General features: G+C 40.4%; 1 protein-coding gene across 4 annotated transcripts; it reads left to right on the top strand.

Moving 5' to 3' along the window:
• Positions 1 to 3,002: 3,002 nt before the first annotated feature.
• LOC112281377 (uncharacterized) lies at positions 3,003 to 17,979 on the top strand. 4 transcript variants are annotated; one of them, XM_024517807.3, is made up of 13 exons: positions 3,003 to 3,270; positions 4,367 to 4,505; positions 4,780 to 5,427; positions 5,792 to 6,433; positions 6,689 to 9,019; positions 9,151 to 11,004; positions 11,273 to 11,827; positions 12,184 to 13,707; positions 14,139 to 15,968; positions 16,381 to 16,522; positions 16,747 to 16,828; positions 17,031 to 17,233; positions 17,488 to 17,979. In XM_024517807.3, the coding sequence occupies exons 2-12, from the start codon at positions 4,455 to 4,457 to the stop codon at positions 17,152 to 17,154; spliced, it is 9,783 nt and encodes a 3,260-aa protein (XP_024373575.1). In that variant the 5' UTR covers positions 3,003 to 3,270; positions 4,367 to 4,454; the 3' UTR covers positions 17,155 to 17,233; positions 17,488 to 17,979. The 4 variants fall into 4 exon arrangements, with proteins under 4 accessions (XP_024373575.1, XP_024373572.1, XP_024373574.1 ...); XM_024517804.3 differs by having other exon boundaries at positions 5,729 to 6,433; XM_024517806.3 differs by having other exon boundaries at positions 5,729 to 6,433; positions 17,031 to 17,226; positions 17,488 to 17,776.
• The last annotated feature ends 260 nt before the right edge of the window (positions 17,980 to 18,239 follow it).

Below are 18,239 nucleotides of genomic sequence, written 5' to 3'. Positions count from 1 at the left end.
ATGTGAGGCAATCTTTCACAGAATTTTCATCCATTTCCCTTCCTTTGTGGATGAAATGTGCTAAAATTCAAGGCATGGATTATTCACATTTTTATTTTTTAGTTTTTTTGGTGTAAATTGTTCTCCTGAAGCCCAAATACTGCTTAACTCCGTAAGAATATGATTCATAGAGATATATAAATAAAATAAATTCAAAGAATATAAAAAACACACACACACGAATAAAACTTGGAAATTAACTTTGCTTTCATTAAGTTTGCAATCATTAGCCTCACAATAACTGTCATTCTTAATATTTCATCCCTACGGAAGACTCAAAAAAATATTTGTGATTTTTTTCTATAATATTCTAAATAATTTTCACAAATGTGTGTTAAATCAAGACATGGGCTATTTCATCTTCTGATATTTCAAATCATAGTTCAAAAGCATTAGTTGTTCTGTTCTTCATTTCATATATATTTTTTAATACCTGCATATTTATTACTTTTGAAGTTAGTATGTTTTTTTAAATTAAGTATTATATTATTATATATTCAAGCATATTCGCACACATGCTATTACAAATTTCACAAATGAATAACAAATAGTGTTTTTAATATCAAAGTATATGCTTGATAGTTTCACGAGACCAACTAAAACAGTGTTGAAGTTTTATTTTATTTTTAACAAAAATAAAAATAAAAACGTTTATTTATATGTTCAAATAAAGAATGATTTAATATTTTCACAGTCATATTTCTAAATAACTCTATCACAAGAAGTGAGCGTTTTAGTTTTTTAAAATCAATTCCGGTTTGAAAACATAAGAAAAACAATTACAATAATAACAAAAACACATGCACAAAATGATAAATACAATATTTGAATATGAACCAATATAGATACCAAATTTATAAAACTCCCATGTTCACAAAACTATCATTTTGAAATATTAAGTCTGTGCGGCTTCAATTAGTAATTAAGGTAGAAGAATGGATAAAAAAATAACCATCCGATTCCTTCTTATAAATGTTGCTTACCATATTATATGCATAAAAAGACCAGTGAGTGACATTGTAAACTCACTATTCACTTGATAATAAAAACCAAGTGACTCTTATGTTTTATGTACAAGAATTTGAAATCATGTGTGTTTCGGGGTTGTGTAGTCTCAACATAATTTCATGTTTTCTCAGTTCCAACATGAAAATAATTACTGTATTACTATAGCACATTTACTATTTGTTGACATTTGATTTTCAAAATACTACATTTATATACGAATAAATACACACAAAGATATCACATGATATATGCGTTCTGAACTTATATGCATTAATAATAATCAAACAGCTGTAGGATGATATTATTTTTGAATCTGATAATTTATTGCTCTCATTGGGTTCCACATATAGTGAATATAGTCAAGTTTTCCGTAGTTATTTTTTTGGTATTGACAGTGTTACAATGTAACCAATATACTTGATGGAATGTTGTTTGTAGAATTGGGTATTAACTTGTGTACATTTGCTCTTGATGTATAAGATTTTATAGTGTGCTCTTTTAAATTACTATGGTGTAATATAGATAACTTCAAGGTAAAAGAAACAATACCAGAACATTGGTCGGTTACATACTAATGGTGCAGAGCTACACATGTCATTTTGCTTTCAGTAACTTGCATTATTTAAATATGTTATGTTTCATCAATTCATTGCCTTTTTTTCTTCTTTTTTTTTTTTTTTTTTTTTTTTTTGGATTAGTTTAGACGAAAAACGATTTGACTATGGAAATTAAATGAAACAGTATTCACTGTAAAGAACATTATTAAATCACAGTGACTGTGAATGGACACATCAGGTTTTATCTTTTACTTGTTGAGATCATTGAAGATTATAGGAAATTCTTACAAATTATTCAAAACCAAGTTGATTTTATTTTTTAAAGAATTTGATGTATTAGAGGTTGCTAAAAACGACTATAATTACTTTAAAGTAACAATGATAAAATGAATTAATGTGGAACAGAAAAAGTTACTCAAAATATTGCAAAGTGATCAATACATATCACAACAACCCTAACACATGAATATATACATCTAAATATAGCTATATTATTCGTTACAAACGACATCAATCTTTCACAAATTATACGCAAAAAACTTTTTAGTGTAAACGTTGGAGCATGGACTTTTTCTAAATTAAATATATGTACATCAATCATGTACAACATACAAAAATACCTAATTTATACAATCGATTAGTTTATTTGTGAATAAATGTACAAAATGGAAAACTTGTTATCAATGATTAATATTCAGTCTACGTTACATGTTGTCTATTTCAAAAAAATTGGAATAGTAATAGGACCCTCTACATTGTTTTGAAACAAAAATAGAAATTATTACAGTTGGTATACAGTGAAAAGAGCTCCGATTAAAAGTTACCCTTGAAAAGGAAAATCACAAGTATCACGCTGATCTTGTTGAAGGAAGAGTACTATTTCGAGTGTGCACCGTAGCAGATTTGTTATTATTATTATTATTATTACCATTTTGTTTACACCTTTTTTATAGTTTCTTTATTCGGCATTTTTTTTTGACTGTGCAGTCATCAACAGAAAAGTTACATCTAATAGAAATGTAAAGTTAGAATTTGCTCTGTGCACAAGATAAAGTAAAAAAAAAGCTAAAGGGTGGCAATATAAAGAAAACCCAAAAGTTAAATAAGAATGCTTCACAAGGGGGGCGAAGAAACAAACTCTTCCCCCTCATGAAAATAAGCGATAGGGTGTTCCCCGTGTTGGGAACAAACAGAGAACAACGCTTTGGGGACGTTTAGACTCAGGCTATCACAGAAACGACTGAACAATGATAAAACGGGATGTTTCATCTAAATGGACGACATTCGTTTACGATTATCGTGTTTCTCGGAAAAGGTCATAAGCAAGTCCCGGGAATAGGAGGCTGTTCTAAAGTCAACCTATCCCCGCTGTAATGGAACCAGAAACGCTGCTCGGACAATCATTTGCAAACCCGCTTCTCGTCTCTGTTTATCAAACTTCCCGCGCCTGATTTCTCTCTCTCGCAGGCAGGCAGGCAGGCAGCCAACAATTGCCTTTCTTCGCCGAGGGTCGCTGGAACCGACCTAAGGAATAAGGCAAGGCCGGAGGTGCTGGCATTTCGACCCTCGGCAACGACTCCACCGTGACGTCTTCAGCTGGTGGTGGTCGTGGTGGTGATGGTTTCAGAGGTGGAAAATTGGAATTCGATGAGCGGCAGCGGCTCTGGTAGGGTTTTGGGAATGCGTGGCATGGTTGCAATTTTGTGGTGTATTAGGGTTGCCAAGTCGGGAGGTAGAGCTGGCGCCTTGTATTAGGAGGGTTGTGAAGGTCGTCGACATCGCGGTGGAGGATTGGGGATTGAGGATTGGAACGGGTGATCTGAATTTGGTGGCTCGGTCGATGAACTTAGATAGAGTTGCAGGCGATCCAATGTAGTACTCTGATGCTGCGTGATTCGGTTTTTTTAGTGTTGGGTGTAGGGGAGTTTCGAGGAGTTTGGGAGATGCTAGGACGGGGGAATCCTTGGCGGTTTGGAGATTGGTTGTAGATCTTCAGCTTGTGAAGTTTTTCAGGAGTTTGATCTGTGTTGGTAGAGAATGATTTTTCCGGACGAACTTGGTTGGAGGTATATGTATTCTCTTGGTGCATGAATATGGATGTTCATACATTCTTATAGAGCCAGCCTCGCTTATAAGCAGAATTTTTTGAGAAGAAATTTGAGCTGCTTGCACTGTTGGCGGGTCTCATTGCAGTATGCATCTTTAGCTAGCTGTAGATCCTGGTCGAAAGTCGTTAACTTTTCTCCGTTTTCACATTCAAATCACGGGTTGATGTCAATAATTGGAGCGTTTTCGGGTGTGAGTTTCTTTCGTGGATACCTTCCAGGAGGAGCTCACGAGCTATACAATTCGTAAACCTCACTCTTGTCTTAGTTCTTCTAGGATTTCTAAACAATAACATAATAATATCAACATTAATAACAGTACTAAGTAAACTGGGGTAAGTTAAGATGTAAGCAATTGCTGCGACGACTCTCTCATGCTCTGTATCGATCAGTAGTTCGCACATTTGGGACTATTAGTTGGAAGCATCGATTGTGATTAATAATCATTACTTTGTGTGTTAGATATTGAGATGCTTTGTCACATGAAATTGGTTTAACCTAGTAAGGGAAGTAATCTTTTGATAATTCTTTTCACTTTCCAAATACTGTCTTTCGAAATGTTTTTTTTTTTTTTTTTTTTTTTTTTCTTTTTCAGAAACGCACTCTCGCTTTAGTACCTACATTCACTATTCTTTCATTTGAATTGCTGTTTTGTAGATTAAGACGACTTGCAAAGGTCACTAGCTTTGGTACTTGAGGTAGTTTGAACAGGATGCCTGATTGATGGTGGCCATATGCCAATGCAATGGACAAGGGGAAGAGTAAAACTGATCTTCGAGCTGCTGGCAAAAAGCGGGTACACGCTCTACCTTAACACTTGAGGTTCATCGATGCGAATGATGAGAGACGCTCACAGGGCTGTCTGGAACGGGCTGCTTTCCTCAGCCTAGTTGCAGTATCAGTATCTTTACCTGCCCTGCAATCCGCGTTCAGCTTCTAACTCAATCTCGATCTCATATTTTCACATCATGGTGTGCGAGTTTTCTTTGCGTGAAACATTCTTGGTTTGACCACTGACGGAATGGTTATGCATGGATCTATGCGCATTTATATTCTTGAATAAAACACAGCTGGAGGAATTTCGTCAGAAGCGGCAGCAGAAGGGGAGCTCGATCAAAACCAGCACGTCTACTGCTTTAAAAGCCCTGAGTGAAAGCGAGCAGAATCCCGGAGAGAAAGTGGGTGAGGAAATTCTCAGAGGTGACTCTATTTCAAACGAGGAGCCACAAAGGACCACTTCTGGAAAAGATAGAAAAGCTGAGCTGGTTTCAGATCACGCAGGCCAGGATGGTAATGTTCACGAAGAACAACGTGCGTCCACTGTGGTGGATCCGCCTCCTGAATCTTTCGGTGCATCATCTATTCAGAGGCTGAAATTGGGTGGTCATCTTGTTCCAGAGACATCAGAACAAAGTGTGGATTCTCCATGTGACCCAGGAAGTAGTAGCGGTAATTTGGATGACAAAGACAGGGAAGCTGTATACACAATCTTGTGGGAAAATCATGGAATAGATCATCATCAGCGCAACGAAGAGTGGCAAGAGAGTTCATTTGATGTTAGGGCTGACCTTGCTGAAAGGGCGCTTGATCAGGGAAATTACTCCACTTTTCGGGTTGATGACGAGCATTACGGGACTGAAACGAAAGAAACTCCACGTTCTCAAAGGAGACTGAGCGGAACTTTCGTTGATGCCATCGACAGGTTTCAGTCATCTGAGGTGAGTCGCGATCCACGTCCACATTCCAGTTAGCGGCACAGAGTATGAATGAATGGTTTACTTAGAGGGTGGAATCTACGCATCAGTAGGCAGATAAATAAACTATGTACAGTTCGGTGCTCTTGCGGAGCAAATAGTTATCTCAACACTTATTACGGGGGAACATTCACACCAACAGCCACGGCAAGATAATGTGGTTAGAGTGTAGAGTGTTATACCTCCCAACATTGTGGGTTGCGATTCCGCAAGTTCCATTCGTCCGTGTTCTTGTTCCCCCCTAATAATAAAACACTGTGTGCAGGGAATAAATGTGTGGGATGAGCATTCTCTCAGTCTAGCGCCTAATCAACAAAGGGCTGTGCAGGATGAAGCAGCTGAGGATGATAAGAGAGACAGTTTGTCCGTGGATCAATCTCATAAAGCTCACTCCTCATTCACGAAAGATGAATCCACGGAGGAGAGGACGCCACCAGAGTGGGATGAAAACTTGGAAAAGGAAAAAGTCAGAATGGCTGCTGAAGTAGCATTGATGCACCAAAAGCTCGAGAAGGTCATGGAGGATACTAGAAGGGAGAGGGAATTGCAAGACAATGAGATTGGTTTATGGAAGAGCCAAGTTAGAGAAAAAGAGGAGGCTGTATGCGCAAGGGACGTCCAGCTGCAAGAGTTGGAGGCTGACAAGCATCAGTCTGAACAGAACTTGCGGACTGCACTCGACAGAATTGAGAAAGAGAAGGAGCAGTCAAATCTGGATTTGATGGAAGTCAAGTCTGAAGTTGAGAGACTGAATGAGGAAAGGGGCGGATTTCTGAGCAGAATAGAAGTTTATGAAAAGGAACTTGAAGCGTTGAGGAAAGAAAAGGAGCAGTCTAATCTGGATTTGATGAAAGTTAAATCTGAAGTTGAAAGACTGAATGAGGAAAGGGGCGGATTTCTGAGCAGAATAGAAGTTTATGAGAAGGAGCTTGAAGCGTTGAGAAGAGAATCTGCTGAATTGGTGGTTCAGGTGGGTTTCACATAGGACGAATCCGCAAGGGTTGTAGAATCTGTGCTTTTGTGAACCAACCATATATGCTCACTGGGGTTATGTTTTGTATGGGTAGACATGAACATGGATTTACTTCTAGAGAGTAAACTAAAGTATAGTGTATTTTTACTGTGCTTTGTGGCGTTCTTCTACATGCTAATCTGAATTTTTTTTCTTGTCCAACTATTCAAATTGAAGAGGTTTGTATCGTGTTTTTTATTGTGCACGAAACAGATGAACTACGTGTCAGAAGAGAAGAATCTATTGGCTGCAAACCTGAGTGCTGCAAACGAACAAGCAGCAGAATCGCTTAAGCATCAAGAACAGCTGCTTTCCAGCTTGAAGGAATTAGAACATGAAAGGGAAACTGAAACAACTCGATATCGAGAGCTAGGATTGCACCTTGAAGGTGTCATAACAGAGAAGGTGCAATTAGAAGTGAGGCTTAGTGAATCTGCAAACGCCTTGGAAGAGTTAAGAGTAAATAATATACAGCTATCTAATGATTTAGCAATATCAGAAGGACAGAGGCTTGCACTGACAGAAGAAAATAAGAGTAAGAGTGATCGCATTGGGATTATGGAGGATGAGCGACTGAGGTACCATGAGCTTATTGAAAATATAAAACAACGCCTGAGTATGCATGAGGAGAAAGAAAAAGTCACTGCGGCCCTAGATGTACAGGTGAAGAATTTTGAAGCAGAATGTAAACGTTTGCAGTTTTTAGTGGAGACTCTAAGGACTAGTCTTCAGTCTTTGGAAGACGAGAAAGCTGAATTAGCTTGCAAATTTAGTGACCTGCAAGCGGAAAAGGAAGAATTGATCGCGCAGGTTGAGATTGCAAAGAATGAGCTGATTGTAGAACAAAGTCAGCTGGAAAGCTCAAGAACACAGCAGGCAGAGATCGTGAAAGAGCTTGAAAATACGAAGCTTGAGGTTATCAAAGTTCTGGCGGACAAGAATAAAGTGCAGTTGGATTTAGAGGAGTGTAAACAGAAACTGGAACATCTCATGGACCAGTTTGGCAAACTTATAGTTGAACGAACCCAGATGGAAGAATTTCTGGGGCAGAAGCTGCAAACTTTGGAGGACAACATTGAGGTTTTGAGTGAAGAAAAGCTTAAACTTGAGGAGCAGCTTGCAGGAGCAAAGCATGAGCTGGAACAACTCAACGGGCAATTAAGAAAAGCCGATGTTGAGAGAGTCGAAATGAGAGAGACTGCAGCTCTTGGAATCAAAACACTTGAACAGCAGCTATGGGGTCTAGAAAATGAGCGCACGAAATTGGAAGAGTTGTTTCGAACTGTAAGTACAGAGCTTCAGCTTTCAAATGACAAAATAAATAAACTTACCGTGGAAAAGGTCGGAAACGATGAGCTTCTCGGGCAGAAGCTGCAAAATTTAGAGAATAATGTGAGAATTTTGAGTGAAGAGAAGGTCAACCTAGAGGCGCAGCTTACAGGAGCAAAGTGTGAGCTGGAACAACTCAACGAGCAACTAAAAAATGCTGATGTTGAGAGAATCAAAATGAAAGAGAGTTCAGCTGTCGTGGTTGAAACACTTGAACAGCAAATACGGGGTCTGGGTGGTGAGCGCACCGAGTTCGAAATGCAACTTCAAACTTTGAGAGCAGAGATTCATCTTTTAAATGAGAAGATCATCCAAAATGCTGCAGAGAGAGTAGAAATGGAGATAGATGCAGAGACGCTGAATCAGAAAGTGACGGATCTGGAGAATCGTACTTCTGAGTTAGACCAGGGCTTTAATGTGCTGATCGAAGAGAAGGGTCGAATGGTCAGCGATCATGCTAGTTTACAACAGATCTTAGAAAAGACACGTGAAGAGAAGATGCAACTTGAGTCGGACCTTCTGTTGATACAAGAAGATCTGCTCAAGCTCAAGGATGAGAAAGCTCAAGTTGAATCAGATAGGGAGATTTCACTTCAGAAACTTAATGACACAAGTATCAAGGAGGAAGTTTTAGTCAACCAGCTCAAAGAGTCTCAGGATGCTTTGGAAAAAGTTAGTGATGAGAGCAGAAGCCTGAAGCTAGAGCTCAGTTCTGTGGCGAGAAAATTGTATGAATCCGTAGCTTCGAATGAAAAGCTCGTTGGTGATGTACAGTCCCTGCAAGAAAGGCTTCAAGCAGCCGAGGAAATGAAATCTCATATTGAGATTGAGCTTAAAGAATCATTTGCGGAGTTGAATGACAGTACTCAAGACAAGACCTCGTTAAACAATCAGCTGAATAGTCTTCTTCAGAATGTCCAGGTTTTGGAAAATGAAAAACTCGAGTTACAAAGCCGAGCGCAACAGCTTCAGGAATCTGTGAAACAGAAAGAGGAGGAGATGGTACTGTGTAAAGAAGAATGGAGGCAACATGAGGTCAATAGTTCTGCCAAGGAGGAACTGGAGGACTTTGGAAATGTGAGCCCTGGGAGCCATGCTGCAAATATAAAACTTGTTAAAAAACTAGTTGAAGTCTTTGAGGGTAAAGTCAGTGATGACATACTTATCCAGAATCAACGTGGCTTGTCGTCTCCTGTCTCAGAATTTTTTATCCAGGTAACACTCTTATGTTACTTTGATTTCTGTTCTAGTCGTGCTTTATGCTAGGTTTCCTTTGATCTCATCAGTTGCTTATCTGTGACCGTTTTCTTGCACAATTATTTTTCTGAAAATAATGAAACTTGTAGGCACAAGCTATGAAGAAGACATCAGATGACTTGCAACGAGAACGAGATGCTGCTGTGCAGGCAGAATCAACTCTTCGTGCGGACTTGGTCGAATTGCGAAAACAGTTCCACGATTTGAGTGAGGAGAGGGTTAGACTTCAAACACAGGTTACAGAACTACAGGAAGAACTGGCAATTGCAATTGCAGATTGCAGAAATTTAAACCATAATATTGAGCGTTTGAGGGATGAAGCTGAGCAAGGCGTGAAAATGGTTGCTATACTTGAGAGAGACAAGTGTGCGTTACAAGCAGAGACTCTTGAGCTCGTAGAGAAGTTGAGAGCAGCTGAAGAAACAGTGCTAGAGGACCGAGCTTTGAAACAGACTTTGCAGGGACGATCTGAAGAGCTAGAGGCAAAGCTCCAAGCTGAGAGAGATGTTCTAGAGAAAATGCTGAGTAGGTTGAATATCTTGACTATTTACATTGAAGAACATGTGTTTACCTACGTTCCCGAGCTTGTCTGGACAAGCGATGCTGCCGACATAGTTTCGCAGGTTGAATACAAAGTGACTCTTGTGGTTAATAGGGTCCTCCCTGGCTTGATTGCGAAATCTAATACCTTGGAGGAAGAGCGGGATTTGGCCAGGACAGCTCTGTACAACATGACAGACGATAATAATATGCTTCAAGTAGAGAGGAATGGTCTCATTTCAGAAAAAGAAGTCTTGAAGGCTGAGATAGAAAGAATGATGATAAGTGAGACGGAAGCAAGAGGAGAGTATGAAGAACAAGTCAAGGTTCTGATTTCTAGCTTGGAGGAGGCAGAGAATCGATTACAGTCAGTCAAGAATGACTGCACTGATTTTGAGAAGAAGCTACAAGTAGCGCTTAATCAAGGATTTCCGGATCATGATGTGGAGCCACCTGGAACTCCTATGAACACATTGGGTGTTTGCTGGTTTCTGGTAGAAACAATGCTTGAAATTTCTTCAAAGAAGCTTCAAGACGTGCGGACAGAGTTCTCGCATGCAAGCTCTGAATTTGATAACCTGTTAGCAGAGGAAAGATTGCAGCATCAAGCAAGAGTTGAGGATGTAAAAGCTGATAGAGAGGTGTTGCGGCAAAAAGTAGAGGAACTTTCTGAAAAGGTCAAGTTGCTCGAGGAAGAACGAACTCTGCTTCACGAAGAGCAGAAACGAGTTAGTCATGAGTTTCGGGCCCAGTTGGAGATTGAAGCGAAATCCAATGAGTTTAGTCGGGAAAAGATTCAGGTGCTTGAATCTAATGTGTATAGTCTACAAAAAGACTTAAAGGAAACGAAAGCAGAGGACATTGAAGTTAGGCGTGCGTTTGAAAGGGATATTAATCTGCTGAAGTCAACGTTTGAGGCCGCCCAAACTGAGTTAGACAAAGTTAAAGAATCACATGTTCGTTTCGATGAAAAATTGGAATGTGCAGCTCGCGTAGTTCTTCCAAATATTGACATCAAGCCAGTTGATTTTGAAGACAACCTATTTGATTACTCCTGGGCTGTCGTGAATTTGATTCTTGAAGAATATTCTCAGAAGCTACAAAATGTACAGTTAGAAGCCACGGAAGTGCAGAGCAGGGTTAATATAGACAGAGAGAGAGAATTTCAATCGTTGCAGGAGCAGGTGCGAAGTATCACAGCAGAGCTTGGTGTGGCAAAAGAAGAGAAGCGTGTTGCACAATCAGAACTTGCACAATCAGAGAAGAGGTTGGCTACCTCTAAAGAGAGACTCACACTAGCTATTAACAAGGGGAAGTCAATTGTTGTCCAAAGAGATGCTGTGAAAGCAGCTTTGGCGGAAAAGACTGCAGAGCTTCAACGAGTTGAATCCGACCTTAAAGAGGTAGTTCAAGTCCCATTTTCCTGTGATTTTATGCATGGTCCACGGCCTGTGATTTTATGAATACCTCTCAAGTGCGACGAATTTAAAATAACTGCTGTAATTCATTTCTCGTTGTACACGTTTTCTTTATATATATATTGGTGTGGCAAACAAGCCTTCCACTTTTTTGGCTCATTTTTTCTTTCTTTATTTTCGTCACCTGAAATTAGAAAGTAAGATTCTGTTCGATCACTTCAAAGTACCTTTTTTTTGTGATTGTTTTTTGCAGGTTATAAAAGTCAAGGATATTGCTTTGCAAGAAGCAGAAGCAGCAGCGATTTCCTTGAAAGCCATCGCTGATCAAGCAGATATCTTGAAGGCGAAATTGGTTGAAAATCACGAAATTTCTGCAAAACTTGAGAAGTCTCTGTCTGAGACGATTAGTGCCCTCAGGAATTTGGAGACTATGATAGATGAAATCACCTCTGGTGCAGGTGGTGCAGCACAAACAAGAGTAGCCAAGCTCGAGTGGGTGGGTGCAACACTGAAGGATCTTAAAATGCGCCTCAGTTACCTTGAAGGCAAAGCAGAAAGTCTTATTATGGATCTGTCAACTGTATCAAATGAGAAGGAAGTTGTCGTGCAGAAATTACACGATGCTACATTGAAATGTAATCAGCTAGAGCAGGTTATCGAAGAAGATGCATTGAATGTAGTAGCACTGAAGTCCAAGATTGAGAGCTTGGAGGAAACTGTTGTTGTAATGAAAGCTGAGGCCTCGCTGCATATAAATCTGCAGCACCATGTTAGTAGGGCAATTGGGATGCTAGAGTCTTCTGGGCAGGTAAGTCTTTCGAACGCAGCAAAGAGTTATGAAAGCAACAGTTTGAATCCACACCTACATCCTTTCAACATGGTTTGTTTTGTTCCGAGGACATGTTCCCAATCCTGTAGCTATCGGATCGATGAAGTTTGATTGTGGAGATATTTTGGAGGTTTTGAAGTTGTTCCTTTGGGCTGTTGAGTTGTTGTGAACTCCACTCTGACTAGTTTTGGATAAGAAGGGGCTTGGACGAAGTCTTTGTGGGTGCGCGGAGTCGCAGCAGAAAGATGGAATATCTGTACAAGTGTGTTGTTTTGAGGTCATCACTTACTGCCCAGCTGGGTTGGTGCTCAAGAACTGCTTCCGCTCTGATGCAGGACCTTGAAGCAGACCCGGATTTGTCGAATGAGTCAGAACTGCTTGCAGCTACAACGTCTTTTGTGAACAAATACAAAGCTGTTGTGCATGAATCGGAGGAGCTCAGGAAACGATGCAGTTTTCTCAGCGATGCACTTGACAAGTCTGACGAAGAGAAATCTTTGACTTCAGGTGTAAAACTTCAGAGCTTGGAGGAAATGCTACAGTCCCGAGATTTGGAATTGAAAGACATGATGTTGAGGTTGGAAGATGCCAATAGAGTGATTTCTGACAAAAGCAGTGAGATAGAGGCATATATGCAGAGTGACCAAAGACTTAGCGAGGACCTGGTTAAGAGCAAAGAGGAGCTGGGGACTGTAGAGCAGAAGATGAAGGTCTTGAAGAACGAGTTACACGAAGTAGTGACCTCCTTCAACACCCCCTGGGAAGAGCGTGATTCACAGGCTGAAGTAGTCGCACACTCGGTGTGCGAAACGATCACGGAAGTGGAGTCGTTAATGAAGACAGTTGTGGAGCATGTGCAAAGGAGGGAGAGTGAAATACAAGACGCGAACGAGAAGGCAATGGCTGCATTGATGCTGGATTCGCACGCGTCAAAAGAACTCGTGGCGAAACTCGAAGAGGAGTTTCTGGAGTGTAAGACTGTAGCACAGGAGATAACCTGGTTGACGGGGCCTCCTCCGTCGTCATCGTCATTACTTGATTGGGTCACGTGTCTAAATGGTGCTCTTGAAGAAGAACACCAAAAGGTAGAGCGAGCTTCTGAAGAGATAGAGGCGCTGACAAAGACGACAGAAGAGAAAGCGTTTCAAGTGCAAAAATTGGAAGGTAAAGTGGAATCATTATCTGCAGAGGTATGTAAGGGACAACAAGAGAAAGAATCAGTTGTTGATGAGCTGCGAAAGACAGAAGTCGAGCTTCAGAGAAAAAAGGATGAGCTTGAAATATTGGCAGCGAAGAATGTTGGCCTGGAATCGGAGATGAAGTCTGTACGAACTATGCTTCAAGTGCAAAATGCGTTGATGGGATTTGAAGACGTTGTGGAACATGTCCGCTTGCAAGGCGGACCTAGTTCGATTGCATCCCCAACGGAATGGATATCATGGCTCATTCAAGCCTTCCGAGATAATCAAAACGTGCTTACTGAAGCTCAGCAACAGTTGGAAACCTTGAAAAGTACCAGCACTATGATTTCTCTTCAAGTCGAGGAGGTCAATGCCAAATATTCAAGTGCTTGCGAAGAATTGTCAGATGAGAAAAATAAAAATGAAATCCTACAGTTTAAGCTAAGAGAGCTTCATGAGACGTTTGCTGTGGAGAGGGATTCTCTTAAGGCTGAAAATCGGGTGCTCAAAGATTCGTGTGTGAAGGTTAGCAGCCGTGATTTTGAGTTCTCAGAAGCCCAGAGAACAGCTACGAACCTTCAGGAAACGCTTATTTCTAAGGAGAAGCAGTTTTCTGAGCTTCACAACGAGATTGAGGACCTTCTTTCCAGATACGTGGAACAGGAGTTGAAGCTGCAGGTCAGTAGTTTAATAAGGTTACTAGTATCGTTATTTTTGTAGAACTTGGTCTGAAGAACTAATCGCTTATGAATGTAGCATAATCATAGAAGATGTTAGTTACAAGTTGTGAATAGCGGACTTAAAATGCTGATTTCAAACGCTTCCTTGAAGGTATCTTCATGAGTTTCTACAGAATACTCGGTAGCTATCTCTCTCTGTCTCGCTCTCTGTCTAGCTCCCTCCCTCATAACTTCTAGATGTTTTACGTCATAATCCTTTCAAATTAATTTCGAATAGAAAATGTATTGTAGTAGTTTCTCTGTCAGAAGGAGCTATCTTACTGAACTGCTTGATTTGATGCGATTTTAATGTTCGTTGGATAAGTTGATGTTCGTTGATATTGTACCATAGCTCTGATTTTTTCTTATCTTGTTGATTTGTGTTCTTAGTCTCTGATTGAGGAGAAGGAAGGACTCAATTCTGAGCTCGTGAAAGTAGAAGCTGAAAGGAACAGCCTTCGTATCGAACTGGCGAATGAGAAAAGCACTGCACAGTCAGATGTGACTCAGCTTGAACAAAAGCTTGTAGTTGTACGAGAGAAACTTAGTCTGGCTATCAAAAAGGGCAAAGGGCTTGAGAAGCAACGAGATTCCTTGAAACAGTCATTGGCGGAGGAAACAGCCAAAATCAAAGTGCTCGAACAACAACTAGGTTCATGGAAGGAGTTACTAGATGAGGAAGCAGGCAAGTGCCAAGGGCTCAAAGAGCAACGAGATTCCTTGATGCAGTCATTAACGGAGGAAACAGCCAAAGGTAAAGTGCTCGAAGATCAACTAGATTCATTGAAACAGTCGCTAGATGAGGAAGTAGGTAAAGGCAGAGTGCTCAGAGAACAACTAAATCCCTTGAAGCGGTCTCTGGCGGAGGAAACCGCCAAGGTAGAAAGTATTATCGTATCATACACGAATGAAATCCAGATCAGGGATGCAGAGCTGCTGGAGTCAAGAGCTCATGCTAAAGCTTTGGTTGAACAAGTTCATGAATTGCGTGAAAAAGCCACTTTGTCCCAGAAACTGAGTGAAATAGAGCGTGAAAAACTGCAAAGTGCTCTTTCCCGCATAGAGATTCCAAGCAATGTTCTTTCTAAGGTCACCGTAGAGAAAGTGGAATGGCTGGTTTCACTGCTTGAAGACACTCGTAATACTGCAGATTATCTCGAAGTTGAGTTAGGTGATAGCAAGAGTGCTTTGGAGACTCTTAAGACAGTGCTGACGGATACTGAAGAGAGGCTTCAATCCGTTACTGTTGAGTACTTAAAAGCAGAAGACACTAACTCCACGTGGGTCAAGAAGTTGGAAGAACTTGAAAGCAGGACTGCTTTTGATCGAAAACAGCACGAGGATGAAGTTGACAGTCTCACTCGGGCTTTGAAGGAGGCTGATATGCGACAACAGGCTGCTTCTAGTCGTGTGAGGGAGTTGGAAAAGCTTGTTGAAAAGCAACAGAACACTATTACTGCATCCGAAGTTGCACGCTCAAAATCAGCCTCAAAACTGGCTTTTACTCGTAACAAGCTGAATTTACTCGTGCAGCAAAGTCAGGAGCTTGTTAGAGAATGTGAAAATCTGCACAAGAGTCTCCAGGAGCGGAATGCTGAGATTGTAGAGTTGAACCTCGAAATCTCTCGACTTAAAAATATTATCCAAGATGAGCAGAGTCAAAGAATGGGAATCGGTTCCATGGCAAGTTCTCAGCTTACACTTCTTCAAGAGGAACTTGCGAGAACTAGTGAAAAGTCAGCTGCAATTGTCAAGGAGTTACGGGAACAGCATGTGACATTAAAAAGGATTGTGGAAGAGAAAGACGATGAGATAAGAGGTGTTCAGAAAAAGCTTCTAGAGATACTAGTGTATGGTGACAGTGTAGCCTGGATGGAACATACTATCACGAATCAACACAAAGGTGATGACATTTTGGTAGAAGGAGATGCACGAAATGTAAATGGAGATCTAGATTTGGCCTCTGTGATTACTGTTATTGGACAGAGATTCGAAACACTGGTTGCAGGCGCCCATGCATGGAAGAATAGTTTTGAGAAAAAGGATGCTCAATTACAGAAGTTGAAGAATGAATTGTACAACGTAACTATGGAGAAGGCATCATTACATGCAGATATACTTGCAAAGACAAAGGAGATAGAGCGGTTACAGAGTGAAATAAGCACAAAAGATATACCTGTGGGAGGAAGTTCCTCAAGTCAATTTGAGATAGAGGAATTGGTAAGAATTCTATCTTTTGATGCTACTCATAGTTTGATACGCGATACAGCTACTCGACTTGATTGACAGTTTTGAATCTCTCGAACTTGACGACTTTGTAGGCTTGATGTTGTAGCTGCTGGTTTTCGATTCAGATGACGAGTTTTGCTTCTTTTTACTCCTGTTTTTATGTCATGACTTGTCTGCGTTCATTATTTGGTTCCTTTACTACTTCAAGTATGATCATGCCAATATGCTGTTAAGATTACGTCTAGAGATCAGGAGTTCTGGCAGAACAACTAAGCTCATATGCAAGACACTGTTTCTAGAGAAAGCCGCTTCAAAGCCAATATTTTTTTTACCAATATTAACACTCCAAGTGTAGCTTAAAGTATATTTTTTTAAATCTTTGCTTGCTTGCTTTTGGTTTCAGGAGACAAGGAGCAATCGTATAGGTCTCAAAATTCCTGTCACTCCCCAAGTGCGGAGTTCACGGCGTCAATCTCAGTCAGAAATTGCAATCGACATGGATGAGGGAGACGACTCTTATTTGCTTTCAGACATGGATGATAAAGGTTTGTACCGACTTGGTGCAAGTTCCTACTTAACCTCCTTTTGCGCAGGAAATGTGCAACATGTAAAGAATTGTCAGACCTGAAAATAGTGGCTGCGGTTTGGAGCATGCAGTTTTTCTAAACATGCTCCAGCCTCACGTATAGTGGTACATAGTATCAATAATACGGTAGCATTGGTATATTCCTCGAAAGGTACTAACTGATCGCACAAATTTTGGTTTCAGGGCATGGATTTAGTGCATTGTCAAACTCAAGACTAGTACCGAAGGCCACAAGACTACTTGCTGACAAGCTTGATGGACTGTGGTATGCCAAACTAATTTTTTTCACTTATTTGAAAAGTTTGTATGCTGATATTACTTTTTGGCTTGAAAACTTTGGCTTCAATCAATTTTAGTGTTGTGATTTTTGTTAAATATGTACTTATGTATATTTACACACACGTACACACACATATCTTTGATGCGGTATGAAGGTTCTAAATTCAAATGCTGCATTGAACTCACAGGTTTGCCGGAGGCAGGATACTAACAAGACAACCCTCAGCAAGGCTAGGCCTTGCAACATATTGGATATTGATACATGTCTACGTGGCCATGTGTTTCTTTAGTCATTTTGTAACTCATTCATAATCAACCCGCGGATTGGACATATCATGTGCTTCCTACGCCTCTCGTAGAATCTTGTAAACGTGTGGGTGCCCGGTATGAGGTTTGGTTCTTCACACTGCTCTTTATCTTATTAGAACGTCAACCTACATTACCACCCTTTGGTTCTGCATGGTTCGGCAAGAAATAGCCAAGTCGTGTACTCCATAGACCCTGCAGATGTGGTAGAGTTAATGGCCAGTTGAAACTTGTAGACTGTGATTCAACCTCTTGTCATGTTCGGTAATTAGCCGGCCTTGTTTGCGGTGGAACTTCTGTTAGCAAAGACTGACAGTCATATTATGCCGTTACGTGCAGGAATTGAGTGCACTACAATATTGCGGCCCAATGTTTTTGAGCATGTGCAGTAACTATTATTGCTCCAAAACTCTGCGCTAGCATCAGCTACAATAAGGTCGTATTTGCTCTTTTTGTAGCAGAGTGTATGTGCACTCCTTGTCAAATTTTCAGTGCACTCAAATTCGCATTCGAGTTGGAAAATCTGTAGGGTGGTTTACATTGATAACTTTCTAGGGGTTGTAGTTTTGTACCATATGAGCTCTCATTATTATGAGGGTTAGAATCAAAAACGTATGTTTGACCTGCAGATCTCAAGTTTATTTCTTTGAGCCACATATTACCTTGGTATAGAAGTGTTCAGAGATATCTGTTTTTATGTTTTAGGTTTTCCTGCTTGCGCTGCACATTTAATGTCGATTTTATGGAGCTGTGTGTGTAGAAGAAACACTAGCATTGCAGCTTAGCAGGGAAAATAAATTAAATAAAGTCAACTTCTGAAGTCATAGTGAATTCATTTCGGAAGTCGTTTGAAGCCATCGACAATGGATTTTCTTACCTCTCCAGCACGTTGCTCGATGGACGAACCTCGACTCCCCGTGGGAATGAAGTGCTTCAGACTTCCTGCATTTGGTCATTACATAAAACGTTTCAGTGAAGTGCTGAAGACATGTCCTTATTTCAACATCTTCTATGAGTAAAATATGACGACATACGAGCCGGGAACAGCATTTGAAATGAGATACTATAAACAAAAATGAAATTACAGCCAT

Source organism: Physcomitrium patens, chromosome 4, assembly GCF_059467195.1.
Source record: "Physcomitrium patens ecotype Gransden chromosome 4, ASM5946719v1, whole genome shotgun sequence".
NCBI lineage: Eukaryota > Viridiplantae > Streptophyta > Bryopsida > Funariales > Funariaceae > Physcomitrium > Physcomitrium patens.
This window is presented reverse-complemented; position numbering and strand designations above follow the sequence as displayed.